Source organism: Siniperca chuatsi, linkage group LG4, assembly GCF_020085105.1.
Source record: "Siniperca chuatsi isolate FFG_IHB_CAS linkage group LG4, ASM2008510v1, whole genome shotgun sequence".
In the NCBI taxonomy this organism is placed as follows: Eukaryota; Metazoa; Chordata; class Actinopteri; order Centrarchiformes; family Sinipercidae; genus Siniperca; species Siniperca chuatsi.
Genome location: NC_058045.1, coordinates 30,217,717 through 30,235,088, shown reverse-complemented (window position 1 = coordinate 30,235,088; position 17,372 = coordinate 30,217,717). Strand labels below are relative to the sequence as shown.

The window sequence follows — 17,372 nt, the reverse complement described above, 5'->3', positions numbered from 1 at the left end:
CTACTTACTGCCATTTTTTAAAACGAAATGCAACTTCCTGCAGATGTTTTTCTTAAAAGTCTACGAGGAAATGGATTATATCCCTTTGGCTGTTGGAGGGCTTTTAATGTGAAACATTGAGTTTCATTGACGGTAGCTGAAAAGTGTTTGAAAAAAAGTAATTTGAAAAGCGATTGAAAGTAATTTGTAAATGAGAACAGTATTTCTATTAACAAAAGAAACAGAAAAAATTATTTATTTAGTATATAGTAGGTATGTATAAAAAGAGGACAAAATATACTGTACTTTATATATTAAACATAAGCCTATTTCAAATAAAGAGCTGGTTCTCTCTTCAGTTGAAGTTCAACAAAAGCCTTTGAGAATTTGAAATATCAAACATGAACTCTGGGGACTATATCTTTGATATGCTGTTGAAAATTCAACCTAGAAAAGCTCTTTATGAAAACTTCTTCCCTGCTAATACCAAGACATTTCTATAGGTAAGAACCCTGAAACAGCTAAAGGTCCTCTTATATCAAGAAAGCAGAGACACACAGAGGTCAAGTCAGTGCAGGAATCTTCATTTGTTTTTTCATATGAATGTGTAAAATTATTATTATTATTATTTTTTAGAAGGAACAAAATAAAATGTGCAGCCTTAGAAAACAGCTCAGACTGCTTTTCTGTCTTTGGTTTCTGTTTCGCTCTGACAAGTCCGACTGGCTTGTTTTCACCAAACTAACTGAGAAAGCAGCCAAACTCTCCACACTGACCTCAGAGTCAACCAATCAAACAGAGAGCTGCTCAGGCTCCTCTTCCTCCTCCACAACTCATCCGGCCGGCAGGAGGAGAGTCGACAAAAAAAAACACTGTTAGTTGAGCGTTTGTAAAGCTTTCATTCCCTTCTTGCCTTGGTCTGAATAGGCACTCTGGCAAAAAAGGGGAAAAAATGCAATCAGTACCCAGAGCGACCAGCCTTGACTTTCTGGGCTTTCTCTGTGCAGCTGAAAGAGAAAAGCACCCTCTCCAAACGGCACTTGCGGTCGCTGGAGGGAAGAAGCGAGGAGGTTGTCTGTTAATGAGTTGTTCTTATAAAAGCCTTCGCTGGTTCAGCCCCTGACCGCCGCGCCTCGAGTACCAACAACTCTGCAGAGATCCTCTCGCCGTGTTCCTGACTCTTCAAAGTCGAAAATAAAAACGTGACAAGAAAGGAGAAGCAGCAGAAGTCTGATGCTCTGCAGAGAGGGAGTCAGATGAGACGAGGATACTGAACGGATACTGATTAACTTCCTGTGAATTATAATTATGAAAATAATAACGTTATTTAACCAGGAAGGTGAATCACTGAGAATAAAAATCTATTTTACAGGTCAGTTCTGACCAAGCACAGAGAAAATACACGACAGAATTAATGAACAAATAATGCAGCCTTGTAATAATTAAAAGAAAATACAAATAAAACAAAATGGCATTATGTATATGTAATGTTACAGTTTTATGCCATGTAATCCCAGATTGGATCAAAATAAAAAAATAAAAAACAGAAATTATAATGTAATGAAAGTATAATGTAACATGAAACATAACATGGTTTCTTAAACTAAAAATAAAATGACATAAAATATTAAATGAAATATTGTAAATTACGTAACATTTTATTACATAAAAATGCAAAAAATATAAAATAATTTATTCTATTTCATTTAGTTAATAATATAATAATACAAAAATAACAAAACTCCATAAAATATAATTACATAAATTAAAACAAAATAAAAAATGAAGCAAGTTTAAATAAAACATAAAGTTAAGTATAATAATTTACATAAAATTGAACTACAAAAAATGTTACAAAAACAAATTCAGCTTTTGGCATATTCAGTTTTCAGACAAAAAGGAATATTTCTTAAGAACAGGTTGGTGTTTGGAGGGTGGAGGCTGGGGATGAGGTGCAGGAAGACAACGGGAAGTGGTCGTGTTTTGTGTGGGAACATCAGCGCCTCTCTTCAGCTCCACTCTACTCATTTTGTTCTGTAATGAGAGGCAGCTTTCTCTGCACAACAGCACTTGTTAGCACAACTTCTAAATCCTGTTGTTCCCCAAATCTGTCAATTCATTACCGCCCCCACCCCCATCATCACACCCCCTCCACTTCCCACAACCCCTATTTAACAAGCACCAGTTAATCCTGAGGGAACAGAAAGCAGAGTTTTGGGAGGAGCGTGTGTGTGCTCACTCATGTAAAGGCAAGAAAAGCTGGCTTTCATGTTGAAGCAGCCGAGGGCCTCGCTGCGTTTCAGGCCCCTGCGTGGACAAATGAAGACGTCAGGTCTGTGGTCAGAGCGATATCTTCGACGGATGGAAGGATAGATGGATGAATGAACGGATGTAGAGATGGGGGGGTGGATGGCTTGAGACAGTTAATGCCAGCTATCCTGTAACCCATTGTTCACCTCCCTCAAACACTCTTGGAAGCTTTCGTTTCCATATGCAGCGAGGTGGCAGACAATAAAACTGACTGATCAGTTTTGCAGCTCTCATGTTACTTGTGGGTTCAGTGGAAAAGGAGTTTTACTATTTTTAGAGCAAAAAACCTTTCAATTATTGTTTCCTTTTTTTCACAAAAATATCAAATTGACAGATCCTCCGGTTTTTAAGATTTCTTCAGTATCAAAGTAATTCAGTGATAGTTGTCAGTACATCCAATAGTACACGGCAAAAAATTAACTGTTAATAGTTAATTCAGCAAACCTCATTTTCCAAAATGTAAACAAATATAAAATGGGGCTCACGTTGCTGCCCACAGTCTGTATCCATGGCAACATTATACTTCCTGTTTCTTGTAAAAGTTGATCTGTTCACACAAGTGAAGACTTTTAATGGGACATTTTCCAAAAATACTAGTTGAAAACACAGGTACCGCCATCACCCAGGTGTATTTGCTGCAAAGTTAGGCTATCAAGTGCAGCAAGAAGTCAGTAACCTCCTGGTTACACAAATCGGACACATTAAATATCCAAATCAAATTCGGTCCGTGGCCCCTCGAGCATAAAATCGATGTACGAAAAACAAGCCGTTATTAGTTTTTTTGGGTTGGATTCATATCCAATAACAATATAACAAATTGTATTTTCATTTTCAGATTCCAAATTGAATATGAAATGAACAAATGATACATGGATTTGCAACTAAATTATCATCATCATCGATCAGTATGCCAATTATTTTCTTAACTAATCGCTTTTTCTATAAATCCAATAGTGAAAAATGTCCATTATTTCCCAGAGTCCAAGGTGACATCTTCAAATGTCCTGTTTTGTCCGACCAACAGTCCAAAACGCAAAAACATTCAGTTTACAATGATATAACACAAAGAAAAGAAGCTGAACATCTGGAAATGTTTGGCATTTTTGCTTGAAATGTGACTCAAACTTAATTGATTATCAAAACAGTTGCTGATAAATGTTTGTCGATCGAATCAACTAACTCAATAAATTAACTAATTGTTTCAGCTCTAAAATTGTGGTGACAATGTGGGGGAATTTCACCTGTCTGTATACAGGTGTATAAAGATTACTCTTTATTTAGACTGGATCTTTAATCAATTCAAAGATTTCTTCCCTCTCTTAAAAAATGTACCCAACACCATTTAGACGTTAACCCTGTCACCAGAGGTTTTCACCTGTGTCCTTGTTTTTACATTTAAATGGATATAATGACTAGAAATGCAGAGTTTCCCACATGGTCATAATGTATTTGCCCGCAGGAGGGATTGTTGGGCTGTTCAGGTGCTGCTGGGAAACTCAAAAAGACCAAAAACACAGAAAATGAACACCTTTCATCTTAAGGTGCTGCTTTACACGATCAACCGCACAGTTTTAGGTCACAACACTCTCAGATTTAAATTTAATTCACCAACTTTTGATCAAAACTGACAAAATATTGATTAATTTAAAAATGACATTCCCATGCCTGACTGACAAGAAGTCATTTTTCCAATCAATAATGTTGCACATGAACGCACCATTTCAGCAGATTTGCATTTCTATGAAAACTCTAGAAAGGAGAATGAACACTAAAACACAGATCTCTCTCTCTCTCTCTTTTTTTTTTTTATAAATCGGGTGAAGGTGGTTACTCAAATCAATTCAGCGTGTTTGAAGCAGAAATATTTTCCTCTGATCATCACAAAGAGCTCATCAAGAGCTTTCAAATGATATATGAAACTCAATCTTGCCCCAAGTGTCACTCACATCCTCCACTTCCTCTGAATTACGGCAGAAAACAAATCAGACGAGGAACAAGTTGGCAGGAAGCCAGACGCAAAACGTAGCAAGCGCGTAAAACACAGCACAGTGTGGTGTTTGGTTTGGTAGCTCTCTTCACTGTGCCATTAAATCCAGTCAGATGTGTGTTCATGCTTGGGCTCACAAGGCGGAGTGGGGAGCGATGCGACAGCTTGTCGGGGTTCAGACACATTGTTGCTGCTAAATGAAGCAAGCACATCGGAGGCGAGGCTGCTGTAGCGCTGCTCTGGGTCGGGGGGGGGGTCCTGTAGACTTCAGGTTTGTGTGTTTACACTCGATGTGGCTCAAGTGTAAACGATAAGTACCATATCCGCCTGTGGGATCCACCAAACCCTCTGGCTGTTTGGTTCTGATGTCAGTTGACAAGAATCGTCATGAGTCGAGCTCGCTGAGCGGCGTGGCAGGGTACCAGGGGTGGACGCCACTTCACCTTAAGAGGTGTGGAAAGGAGATTAAGCTGAGTGGCAGGTGATCATGTGTGTCACCTTCCTCCTCCCCCATCACCTCTATGGAGATGGGGGGTTGTTGTGTGAAGGGCTGGGGGAGGTAAAAGCTCTTGTCACATCCTGTGTCAGTGTGGTGTAGATGGCTCGACGAGGAGAAGATCGGACGTGACAGGTGAGAGGGAGGCGAGCGGACCCCCCCGGCTCTGGTAATGCTCCTTTAACCCTGATCCCAGTTCAAATGCACCCGTCTCATCAGACCTACACAGACCAGTACAAGACGAATCAAAGTGTCACAGCTCCTTCACATGCTCAGCTTTACTGTAGTTGTTCCATAAACTCCTGCAGCACAAAATACTTGATTAACACAGCAGGCCTTAATAGCCACATTCACACTTATCATTTCACGTGTCCAGATAAACTCAGATACAATTTAATACACTTTCGTTTACATTACAGTGTAATTTCAGTGTCACTTCTGCTGGGGACAGGCACTGTAGGTGGATACTTCCACAGACCGCTTACTGACGTAGTTACACTTGGGAGGAGTAAAGATTTTGCAGCTTGGAGAGACAAATGTATTTTTTTAAAATCTGGACAAATTGTGTTTCAAACCACCTAGGGTGGTTTCAACAATCAGATCTCCAATGCTTCTTGGTTGCATTTACACTTGGCTTTTTTGATATCAGAAGGCTATCTGGACATGTGAGCTTCTGGCTCTTTTCTCCACTCTGCTATCTTATACACCAGGCCTGAAGGGCTCCACCAGGGTTGTCCCTTCTCACCAATCCTGTTTGTGATTCATCTCAAGGTGCCGTCAGGGGGAGGAGAGTGTCCAGTTTGGGGACATCGGAATTGCTTCTCTGCTCTTTGCAGATGATGCAGTTCTGTTGGCTTCATCAGGCCATAACCTTCAGCACGCACTGGGGCAATTTGCAGTGGATGGGTTGAGAGTCAACACCCGCAAGTCTGAGGCAATGGTTCTCTGCCAGAAAATGGTGGATTGCTCCCTCCGGGTTGGGAGTGAGTTGAAGGAGTTCAAGTATCTTGGGGTCTTGTTCACAAGTGAGGGTAAAATTGACAGATGGATTGGTGTTTTGTCAGCAGTAATGTGGATGTTGTATCGGACCATTGTGGTGAAGAGGAAGGCAAAGCTTTTGATTTACCAGTCAATTTACGTTCCAACCCTCACCTATGATCATGAACCTAGTGACAGAAAGAATGAGATTACGGATATAACCTGAAATTAGTTTTCTCCATAGGGTGGACCCTTAGAGATAGGGTAAGGAGCTCAGACATCCGGAGGGAGCTCGGAGAAGGGCCGCTGCGCCTTCACATTGAAAGGAGCTAGTTGAGGTGGCATCTGATAAGTATGCCTCTTGGGTGCCTTCCTTTGGAGGTTTTCTGGGCACGTCCAACTGGTAGGAGACCCCAGGGTAGATCCAGAAGATGATGGAGAGATAATATATCTCATCTGGCTTGGTAACACCTCGGGATCCGCCAGGAGGAGCTGGTAATGTTGCTAGGGAGATGGACTACCTTGCTTATCCTGCCGCCACGGTAACCCTGCTACAGATAAGTGGCAGGGATGGATGGATTTCAAAGTCTGACAAAGTCTGTGAAGCAGGAAAGGGAATGCTACTTGGTTCTGTTTTACTTCTGGTAAGATTCATGAAAGGCAGACGCAATAATGACGGCGTGCAGTGTACAGTCATTAAAACCAGTAAAGTACAGACAGAAATGCGCTACAAACGTGTTTTCAATCTGCTGTAAAATGTAAAAAATGTTGGTAAAACAACTAAATAATATTAAAATATGTCTGCTGAAGAACAGACTGCTTGAAAACACTTGAAACATGATGCAGCTGCAACCAGTGGACAACAGGGATAGGGATAAATGGTGTAATAAAAGTGGTTCTTTTTAAAAGCTGTTTAAACTCTGAAAATTGTGAAAAGAAAAAAAAGCCTCATCTCAGATTCTTCATAATAAGTGATAATTCATAAAAAACATAAAAAAGGAGCTGAAAAAGTGTTGAAACATAGTGAATAGAAGTGGAGTTAATTGTAAAAAAAATTACAGTTATGGATAAAATACTGTGTCACACAAAGAAAACCTAATATAATTTGTTTAACCTCTGAATGGGCTGTGGAAAAAGTGTGCTTTAAGAAAAAGAATGCTACCGTGAATTAGGGGTAATAACCTGTTTTAGGTATTAAATGACAAAAATTGACAATGCCCAAATAACTAAACTGATCTTACTGTCGACCAGAATGGGTTAAAGGTCTCCCCAACAAACCTTGGGAAGTGTTTTGAATACCAGAAAAATATTTACATCTTCAACCAAGGTCAAACATGTTTATCTCAGTCAGAACTGAGAGTTTTCTTAAGAAAAGCACAATCTGATTGACTGAATATATGGCCTTGAAGTATTAGTCAAGTACTCTCCTGTTGATCATTCTGTGGCGTCTCTCTCTCTTTGTCCTCTCTGCCTCCCGACGTAGTTTCGTCTCTTCGAGCAGCCCTCCAGGGAAAACTTGAGTTCTGTAATTAAGTTTGTTTTTTTTTCCACCTCAGAGCCTGCCAGCCATCCTAAACCTCTTTTTCCCATCCACACCCACTCGAGCAGCTCCAGAAGCCTTGAATGGGCATCAATTATTCAAATTGGAGGTCCAACTGACAAAATGCCAATTCCAGTAACCCCTCTCCTCCCCCATTTTATCTCTGGAGATTTGCTGGAGAAGCTTATCATTACGTGTTCTAATTGACTAAATGAGTCGACAAAGAGAAAGCTATCAGATATCAGTAACTACCAGGGAGTGAAGCAGGGGCTGCCAGGAGTGAAGTGGAGAACTGAACTGCTGGAGCGACACTGATGCCAAAAAGTGGCTAAAAGACACTGCTGCTGCTCATATCTGGGCAGTTTACTGGCGATCAGTGGAGGCCTGAAGGTAACCACCCACCCTTATAAGACTGTTCTCTCAAGAAAATCAGTTGTTTTAGCAAATACCCAAAAACAACATGCGTTTACGTTCAAATGAAAAAGCCTTCTAGCAGTCGTAGGATTTTATGACTCTTTTCCATCAGGATCAAATGAGGAAAATGTGTGATCTACAAAGTCTGCAAAGGGAGGAGGTCGGGGTGGATGGATGGGTCAACAAAATGTCCGATTTTAACATGGAAGCTTGCTGCTTGTCTTCCATTCTTTTTGTCCAAGACAATGATCATTCCCTAAGTGGTTATTAGTGTAACCATGATGACGAAGGTCAAATAACCTTAATAGTGTAGTAACTTTACCCCAAACCACGATGTTTCTCTAACTTTAAGGAACTAGTTATTTTAACCCAGGGGTTTCCAAAGTGCCTCCCCTCAGACAAAATTGAGGAAACTTTGCCTCTCCAACACCTCCCAGCCATCACCTCCCACAACAACGTAAGCCCCATTTTTTTTAGCCTATATTTTTGGAAAATTGGCACCAATTAAAAATTTGCTGAATTATCTCTTAGCATTTCCTATTTGCAATGTACCCAGGGATGTACAGACAACTTTCACTCAATTACTTTAATACTGAAGCGAAAACGTTGAAACGTGATGATTCTCATTTATGGACGTTTAATCGCGATGGACATCAGATATAATGATATCTTCGGAAAGTGTTCGGTCACAAATACTGTCTAAAGTGTTCACTGTCAAGTCAGTGAGAGATAAAATGTGCAATGAGATGGGACTTCAAATCCCCAGTTGTTGTTGTGAATACATCCAATGCAGAGATCTTGAACCTATAATCCACGTCTGAGTATTTATCTGAATGGATCTGAAACTAAATATTCACGGGCAATTTACTGTGTCCAGCCTTTGAGTGTGGGAGTTAATTTTTGTCCATGGAAATAGCAGTTTGACAAAACCACTTACTAGCTTTTAGCTTGATAGCTTTCAACTGCATTTCACAGTTTTCAGCAGCGGATGGAACAAAGCCAAGAGAGTTAAGATTATCTTGGTGGGAAAAAAGTGTATATAACATAAAGGTATGTTTATATATATATTAAAAGAAATAGAAGTCTTCAAATACATACGGGAAATGTATGCAATAAATCTAAATTGTATCTGACTTATTGGTATATTGACCCACTTTGTTTTAATTTTATCACAACTACTTCTTCACACCCATATTGCCATCGATTCTTGGTGATCTTCCAAGCAAAGTCTGGTGAAATCTGCACCCGGTGTGGACTCTCTGGAAGTCTGCACTTATGGCCCCTTGCTTCAACATGATGAAATGTGATTTTGGACAGCACTCGGCAGTCCAGACTTCATGATTATGTGCCACAAATGGAGTCTGTAAGTGTGTGGAAGTTTGGACATTTGGATTCAGCCTCTGTGTGGCTGAAAAAGAGCATCTGTGCTCAGTGAAGATATACAGAATAAATGTAAAGGTCAAATTACAGTCTGTTCACAGAGCTGTTCTGAGATAGTTGTTGCTTTATACATAAAGTAATTCCACATATTGTTCATTTATAAGTGATTAAGTAAACTAAAGAGAACTCTGTTTTGTGATGACTTTCTTATTTGGACATAATTTTTTTTGGTTTTGCAAACCAAAGCGCTCAACTAGAGGAGGGCTAAAGAAAAGGAGACAGATGTTCTGCACAGTATTATTTATTATTGTATACTATTACTATTCCTCTACACTGCAGGAGTCAGTAAGTGATAAGGACAAGATCCCTCACCGGATTCCCACTCACAAAAATGACTAATTATTTTCGTTGGCCCGCAAGGCCAAGCCATGGGAGTTTTACCTCTGGATCTCTGCAGGGGTGGACAGGAACTTTTTCCCATGCACCACTTGTGCACCACAGCTATCGTATCATGAGCTCCCCTGTGATTCCTGAGACCAATTTTAATGAGTCCGTGTTGGCCGGTGTACCTGTTTCCGTGGACGTGGGAGGCGCAGAAGGCGTAGCTGTAGTGCAGCAGCGTGGGGTCGACCAACGCGTTGTTCTCTGAATAATCCATCAGATCTTTCAGGTAGCTCAGGTGACGGTGGCAGCCTCGAACGCCGTACCGCGCGCAGTACTCATCCAGGACGAACACCTGACCGGGACTGAACCAACCCTGAAGACAAAACACACACACACCAGACCTGATACCTGACCTGTTTAAAGAGAAAGGAAGGAGAAAGCTGCCGTTCTTCAGGAACACAGTTTCATGCGTCATTAGTCTACTGGACATGGGGAGCAGTATGACTCAGCTTCAAAGTGTACATAGTCAAAATGTTCAAGCAAACTTGGGAAGTGGCACCCAGAGATAAGGTCATAGGTTCATTAAAATCTACAAGGGGTCTAAGGAGCATGAAATCTGACAATCTGACCACTAGTTGTTGTGATATTTTGCTTTGGACCAGAGTGATGGACTGTGCTGTAAGTGTAAGTTGTTTCACGGAAGACATTTAAACGTGTCACAGAAGGAGAAGCACAGGTGTTAATAAAAAAATGAATAACGGCTGAATTTAATTTAGCCGCTTTGGTTTCAGGATCCTGGTGGTGTGCATGCTGGCTCAAAGTCACACTGTCAAGGCTTACTGGGACACTTGAATAGAATGAGGCCATTGTTAAAAACCTGTGATTTTCCTCCTATGACAAGTCAAAATGTCTGCCATGAAAAAGGCCTATTGTTGAGGGCAAAACACAGTGGCTGGATAGGACGCACATAAATACACCTGTGAACGTGAACAGCAGTTTGTTAGAAACTCCAGTGGCGGCTGAACAACCGTCCTGAAAGATAACCAAGACTTCCCCTCACAGCTTCCTGTTACCATGGGAGACATTAACAGGCTCGAACCAACAGCGGTCACCTTTTGGCTCAATAAAAATCCTCAATACTTTACCACAATTAAACACAGAAGTGTAAAGGTTAACCTTTCAACTATTAATTTTCTGCTAAGTAAAAAAAAAAACAAGAAAAAAAAAAAAGGTGTGGAATGACTTGAACATCCTGAGATGTTCATTAGTTCATTCATCCTGCACGTAATCACTAAATTAGGCATGAAACTTACAACGCTAATTAAGATTCCTCACGGAAGGAACATTAAAAAATTTGCACCTCCACAGAGCTGACACCACACACACACACACACACACACACGATTCCTCCTGCCTGTTCCTCTCCACGTGGCAACAGCCGACTCAGGAGAGACGACAAGCTGCAAAAACTGTTTCATTTTACCTTCAGAGCCGTTTGCCTCTGTGGTAGATTATCTGCCGTTTGAAAGATGAAAGAGATCTAGTAAAATGACACCAAGTCTGTATTTTAATGAAATGAAAGATTTTACTATCAAAACTGACAAATCTGAGCATATTGAATTGTAAAGCGAAGGTTCTTCTTTATTCTAATTATACTGTTTTGGAAAAGACGTTTTTTTTCTGTGCAGCCGTTTTGGGTTGAAAAAAGGTTGCAGAAATGTCCTGACTTAATATTTCCATTTAAAAAGTGTTCTATCCTCCAAAACACGATTATTTTTTAAGTAAACATTGCTGATTTATAACTTTAAATGTTAAACGTACTATAAGGTAACTTTAATATAAAACATCTTGTCAGAGGAGGACGAGTCATAGTTTTCACTTGGTGAATATCACTCTGGCATGAAACATGTCAGGTCTATTTTGAAGTAAGAATAACAGCATCTTGACTCTTCTTCTTATCACGATGATTTTGTAATTCACAATTAAGGATAGATTTTTTTCTTTACATTTAAATGAATCAGCTAATAAATGAAGGTATATCTGCATAGGAATTTGAATTTCCCTTGTTTCACCATGTTTTCAGGGTGAAGTGTTGACCAAACTGGTAGAATCAAATAATCAGTGATTGGGTTTTGCGCTGACATTCTCAAGTGACTGATGGTAACTGCTGATCATTACAGAAAAAATTAAGAATTAAAATGAGAAGTAAAAATATTTCAGCTGTTCTTGAATAACTTACACTTACTTACATTAAGGATTTTTCCAACTCTATGGCAGCACAAGAACATTGATATCTGACAGTTCTGCAAAATTCTGCATTATGTTATTAAAACATTAATATGTGCACATTGCAATTATGGGATGGTTACGATGATGGAAGATATTGGTTATGTAAAAAAAAAAAAAAAAAAAAAAAGGGAAAAAAGCTATTTGTTGAAGGTCTGTGACGAGACCCGAACTCAGGTCTCCTGTGTGTAAGGCAGAGCTGACAGTGGTTGGAAGTTTACCTTATAATCACGACTGTCTCCTCCCAGAGGATTGTGTCTTTTTTACATGCTTTCAAGTAATTTATGTTACCGAATTAAGTGGAACTGTCAACACCAATTTCATCAAGGAGAAAATGAAAGTAAGTTTGGTTTAATGTCTCTTCAGAATAAAAGCAATCTGAGACATGATTTCTGTATGTTTGACTGTATCAAAGCTCATTTAAGGACTTGAAATTAGACAACATTATTTCCAGTATTTTATTTAGACTCTCGCTGACATGCTGCTTCCTGTCGGGGTTAACTGGACCTGGCAGATTTCTCCTCTGCAGGCCTTTTAGTGGCTCCCCCCTCCTCCCCCTCTGCCCCCTTCCCTACAGTTTTCAGTTTGTTTGTCGTTTTCTCCAGTTTCTTCATTTTTCTGTCCGTCTGTGAGCTCGAGCTATTAATATCACACCACAGAGAGAGAGAGGGGCCTGTCGACGGGCGTGAAGCGACAAGATGTTCCTCTGCGACAAACAGATGGCGAATTCCAGTCTTGGCGCTGACCGCTCAATTAGCGGCTAACGAGCCGACTGCCTCGTTAGCTCCATCAGCCACGGCTGCACGTCTCCGTGTCAGAGCGCCAGTGTCCCCCGCCTCCCTCTGAGGAATGACACGACCCAAAAAAAGTGAAAGCAGCGTTTGGCTCTGAAGCAACGAACACCTCAGCTTGTCGCTCTTCACTTGACTACAGATGCCTGACAGGAAGCTGAGAGAGTATTGTTTATTGAATGATTTATAAACCTATCCCTGACTTTCTGAGTGAGTGGTGAAGTTACACCATTCTGAGTGTTGGAGTTTCCCCTTTGGCCATTGCTCTTTCAAAATTGATAGGTGCAAACAGTTCTCATTTGAGTACTCAGGAGGCTTTTAAGCTTTGTTTATGCTCACGCAAGACACCGTGGGGAGCAGATCACGCCTGAGCTACATGCGCGCACAGAGGCGTTTATGCTCAACACGCTATCCGCTGCAGTATTCACCAAAACACCAGGGGGCGTACAAACGAAACATTCTGTGACGCAGCAAGAAGTCAAGGAGTGTTACCGGAAGACCAAACATGGCTGCACACTCTGCTATACAGCTCCTCAGTGCCGAGGAAGAATTGTAATTAATTGTAAACTCATGTCTAATTAAGGACATACTTTATGACTATTATAGGCCAATCCCTGTAAAGAAAGAAGTCAAGTATTTGGAACAAAAAATGTATGCTATTAAAACAAAGGTTTAATATCCTGTAAACAATTTGAACGAAATGGCTGGCTTTTTAAAATCCTTATTTGCTTTTATCAGTTTTTGTGGCAGTCATGTTCTCAGTTGTATTGTAATGAACCAATGTCATGGTCTATTGATGCCTGTTTTATCTTTCGTATGTGACAAAGTGAGCAAAACCAAAAAAAAAAAGAAGCACAGTGGGCGTTGCATAAGCCTTCGTGTGAAGCCACCTCTGATTCTCCCGTTTCTGCAGGTAGCCCAACGTGATCATGATGTGCCACTGGTGACGAAGTTAGTGAGTTCAAGACCCGGGTGATGCACAATGACCGTCTTATATCAGTAGTCATCAACCCAGCTCCTGGAGAGCTACTGCCATGCATGTTTTAGGTGTCTCCCTACTCTAACACACCTGATTCTAATTATTAACTCATTATCCAGCCAAGACAAGCTTCAGTTGTTTCCTCTCACATTTGTTGCTCAGGTGACACCAAACTAACAGATGGTTTCTGGCTTGGCAGGTAGTTCAGCAAGATCATGAATGAACATGCCAATGTCTACTCAGCCATTGTGCTGTGTGGACATGTGTGACTTCAAGGTTGAATAACTTTGGTCAGGGATTTTCTGCTGATGGACTGCCTCCTCTTCCTTCTTCCTCCTCCTCAAAATGCCCGGCCCCGACTCACAGCCGCGCAGCAGCTATACTTATTCTAAAGATTCAGTTCAGAAAACTGTTCTAATTCTGATGGGATTTGATAGTAGAATCATTGAATAGTTGTTTTACTGCTGCTTTTCTCATTTTAATTTTTTTTGGACTTTCATTTAGACAAAACAAGACACTGAAGGCATCACCTTGGGTTCTGGGAAACTGTGATTATGTGACAACTGATTAAACAGAAAAGTAATGAACAGTTTATTTAATAACAATAGTTAGTTGCAGCTCTAACGTAAAGCAAATTTTTCTCTTTAGTTTGCCTTTAAAAAATGTCTGACTGTATTTAACACAGCGGCAGAAAACATGGGTCCAGCTGGAGACATTACTGACAGTCACATCTTAACCAGAACACATACTGTGTACGTACTGTATATGATTATAAGAGACATCTGGTCAGCCAATCAGAAACTTTAATACCATGTTCTGAGACGCTGTTTTAGAACCTGGGGGTCAGAACCCGCTAAGGGGTTATAAAATAAATCCCAGGGATTGTGACATCAGTGACTTGACAGAAAAAAGAAACACGTTTCAGCAAAAACATATATGTAATTTCTGCAGTCATTTCTTGTAAAATACTTAAGGAAACATTGGAGAAATTCAGCCGTACATGTTTGAGCCTCAGTCTGTTGTTCACCAAAATCAGCGACTGGCAGACGTATCAGTATGTTAAATGTAGTTAGCATCTTTTATTTGTTTCTGTTGTTTGTTAGCTTGTAACTGGCAGTGGCTGACAGTGTTGGTGGTTGTGAAACATACAATCATATCTGCTAAGATGTTAGTGTTGTTATTATGTAATGTTAGCAGATAGTGGAAGGAAGCTCCAGGGTCTGGTTTACATCCAGAAACTGCACACTCTCCCAGGTCTGTCAAAACTTTCACTAAGCTAACTTAGTGCAAACTCTCACCCTCTGTACTGACAAGTCCGCTCTGCACTGGAGGTTTCAGGTTTCTTTGATGGTGGCATTGCGATTGACTTTTGAATTTGTGACGTCCCAAATCTATCTTACGTACGTTTGAATCTCAGATTTTAGGGAAGAGTACAGACATCTCCCACTCCAGTGACAAACTTTGCACAGATACAAGTCAGTAAAGTCAAGGTCTGGCATTTTACTGGGGACATGAGTGGAGGGGTACTTTTAAAAAGTCGTCCACCTGATGAATCAATTCATTTAAGATTCTATATAAGAGTAATGCTTTGGAGAAAGTGACCTTTGTAAAAGAGGGATAACCACAATGAGCCATGTGTTGATGACAAACAACACAATGACAAGAAAGCAAACTGTTATGATAATGAATCGCCTGATTGTTGCTTTGGTGATGTTTCCTGCACGAGAAGAAGACAGCAATTTGTAGGTAGACAATGTTGTGTTCAGGCCGACATCAGCACTGCGTGAAAAAATGCAGCCTCCTAATTCATTTCAATCAGACCACTGTTTAACCTGGCTTGACGCTTAACAAATGTTGCAGCCAACACAGTAAGTTGGCCATTCAAACACCTGCAAGCACACATTCCCAGTAAATTACTTTTTAATGTGAACGGATAATGCTGCTGTTTACCAATCGTGGAGGTGGTGGATAAAATAAGTGTCACTGTGATAACTTTCCAGAGTTGTAAAATCCTGTCTCATAGTATTAATAACCTCTGTGCAGTGTTTACTCGAACTGGACTTCCAGGATCATATGTCATCATCCCACCTGAACCTGAAACAACATGCCCACACCAAAGCAGCCTTTTGCATTATTAAAGTAAGGTTGGTGTTGGTGTAAACAGCATTCATTTTGGGTCGAAATGTTGTCTTTTAGTTAATTAATTGTCCGCGTTGTAAGATACAAAGACTGCTTTTCTATCTTTTTCTAAATTTAGGTGACAATTTCTTCAAACTCTTGCAACAAAATTCTAAGTAATACTGTATTATGGTTTTGGATTAAGCTAATTCAAGAACTTCCTTTCCCTAGTGTTGCCACCTACATGGATGAAGTTGTGTCAGGAAACCATTTCAGCCAGTTTTCTGATAACTTGCTCCACAAGTAGCTTCACTGGAGGATTTAAGCCTTCAATCATCAGTGGGAACTGCACTGATCCTATTTGCAGGACTCTGGGCCCCAGCTACAAACCAAATTTCTGCCTAATTACTGTTGTTGTTGTTGGGTTCAACTCTTTGTGAATAAAATATGACCCCGTCTATGACATGAATCCAAGCCACTTCTCAACAGATGTCCCCCACGCCAAGGCACTGGCCTTTTCTCAGAGTGTTTGGTGAAAAGGGGCTCAGGCTGGAACACAAAGCCCTCGAGTTTTCACAAAAGGCTGAGGAGAGGGAGCTGGAGGGACAGTGTGAATGGATCGGTCTAATTGCAGAGCTGGAAGGAGTCCTGGTGAGGCAGGTAGAGAAATGAAAGAAGCACAGATGTCACTCTGGTGAACATCTCCTCATTCTGCTGCTTTTAAAAGACGAGAACACAACGCAGCACGTCAGGATGAGCTGACTCCTCAAGAGCTGTCTTAGTTTATGTTTCACTGGGGAGTTTTAGTGCCTGATGATGGTCTACATTCTGTTATATAGGACGTTTTCACCCTGACAGGCATGGCACTATGGTGTAAACTATGAATACTTGGATTTGTTATGAATTTTGGAATTAAAATGTCAAAGACAAAAATGTAAGATTGCCATTAAATTTAGTGGATTCAAAAATATATGTGCTGCCTTTTAACCATACTGGTATTTTTGCACATTTTAGCCTATTATTTTAGCCCATTTACCACCAACCTTAAATCTCCAGCACACATATTCTCATATATACTCACTGCTACAGACACAAATTGATCAGTACTTAAACATAGTGCAGTAAAACACTGCATGATTATTTTCACTGTGTACTGACATGAACTGACAGTTACAGCTGCCTGGAAAATTAATAAGGAAAGCGGAATATTTTACATAATTTGAATCAAATGGGCTAAAGTATGCAAAAACACTGGTGTATGTTCATTGACTGTAATTAAAAAAGGCAGTTTTTCAAAAGCTTAACACCTTCTTTGCCCTAAACAATTGTTTTGATGTTTTCCAGGCAGGATTTCGACCACACCACAGAGTCTCTTCTTGTTTCTTTAATGACATCCACTTAAAACACAGACAGTGGCAGTCAGGAAAACTGGGTGGGACTTTCTGGCACAGTGCCAAACTGGTTTGATTCCTATTTGAAAGACAGGGACTATTTTGTGTTGATCGGTAATTACAGATCTGTGTGGACAAAAATGACATGTGGAGTTCCCCAAGGCTCCATCCTCGGGCCTCTTCTGTTTCTACACGCTCCAACAGGCTCAAATTATGGAAAACAACAACATATTTTACCATAATTATGCAGACAACACACAGATTCATATTATAAGAATCTCACCAGGTCACTATGGTCCCATTATACAAGCAGTAAATGCATTGAACAAATCAATGATT

At 40.3% G+C, this 17,372-nt stretch overlaps 1 protein-coding gene across 12 annotated transcripts in view; it reads right to left on the bottom strand.

The window, feature by feature from the left end:
- cadps2 (Ca++-dependent secretion activator 2) overlaps positions 1-17,372 on the bottom strand; it is a 228,518-nt gene that overhangs the window by 71,425 nt on the left and 139,721 nt on the right. For all 12 annotated transcript variants that reach the window (XM_044194159.1, XM_044194157.1, XM_044194161.1 and 9 more), the window contains exon 13: positions 9,654-9,841. In XM_044194159.1, coding sequence (XP_044050094.1) covers positions 9,654-9,841 — 188 coding nt within the window. The remainder of the gene's footprint in view (positions 1-9,653; positions 9,842-17,372) is intronic.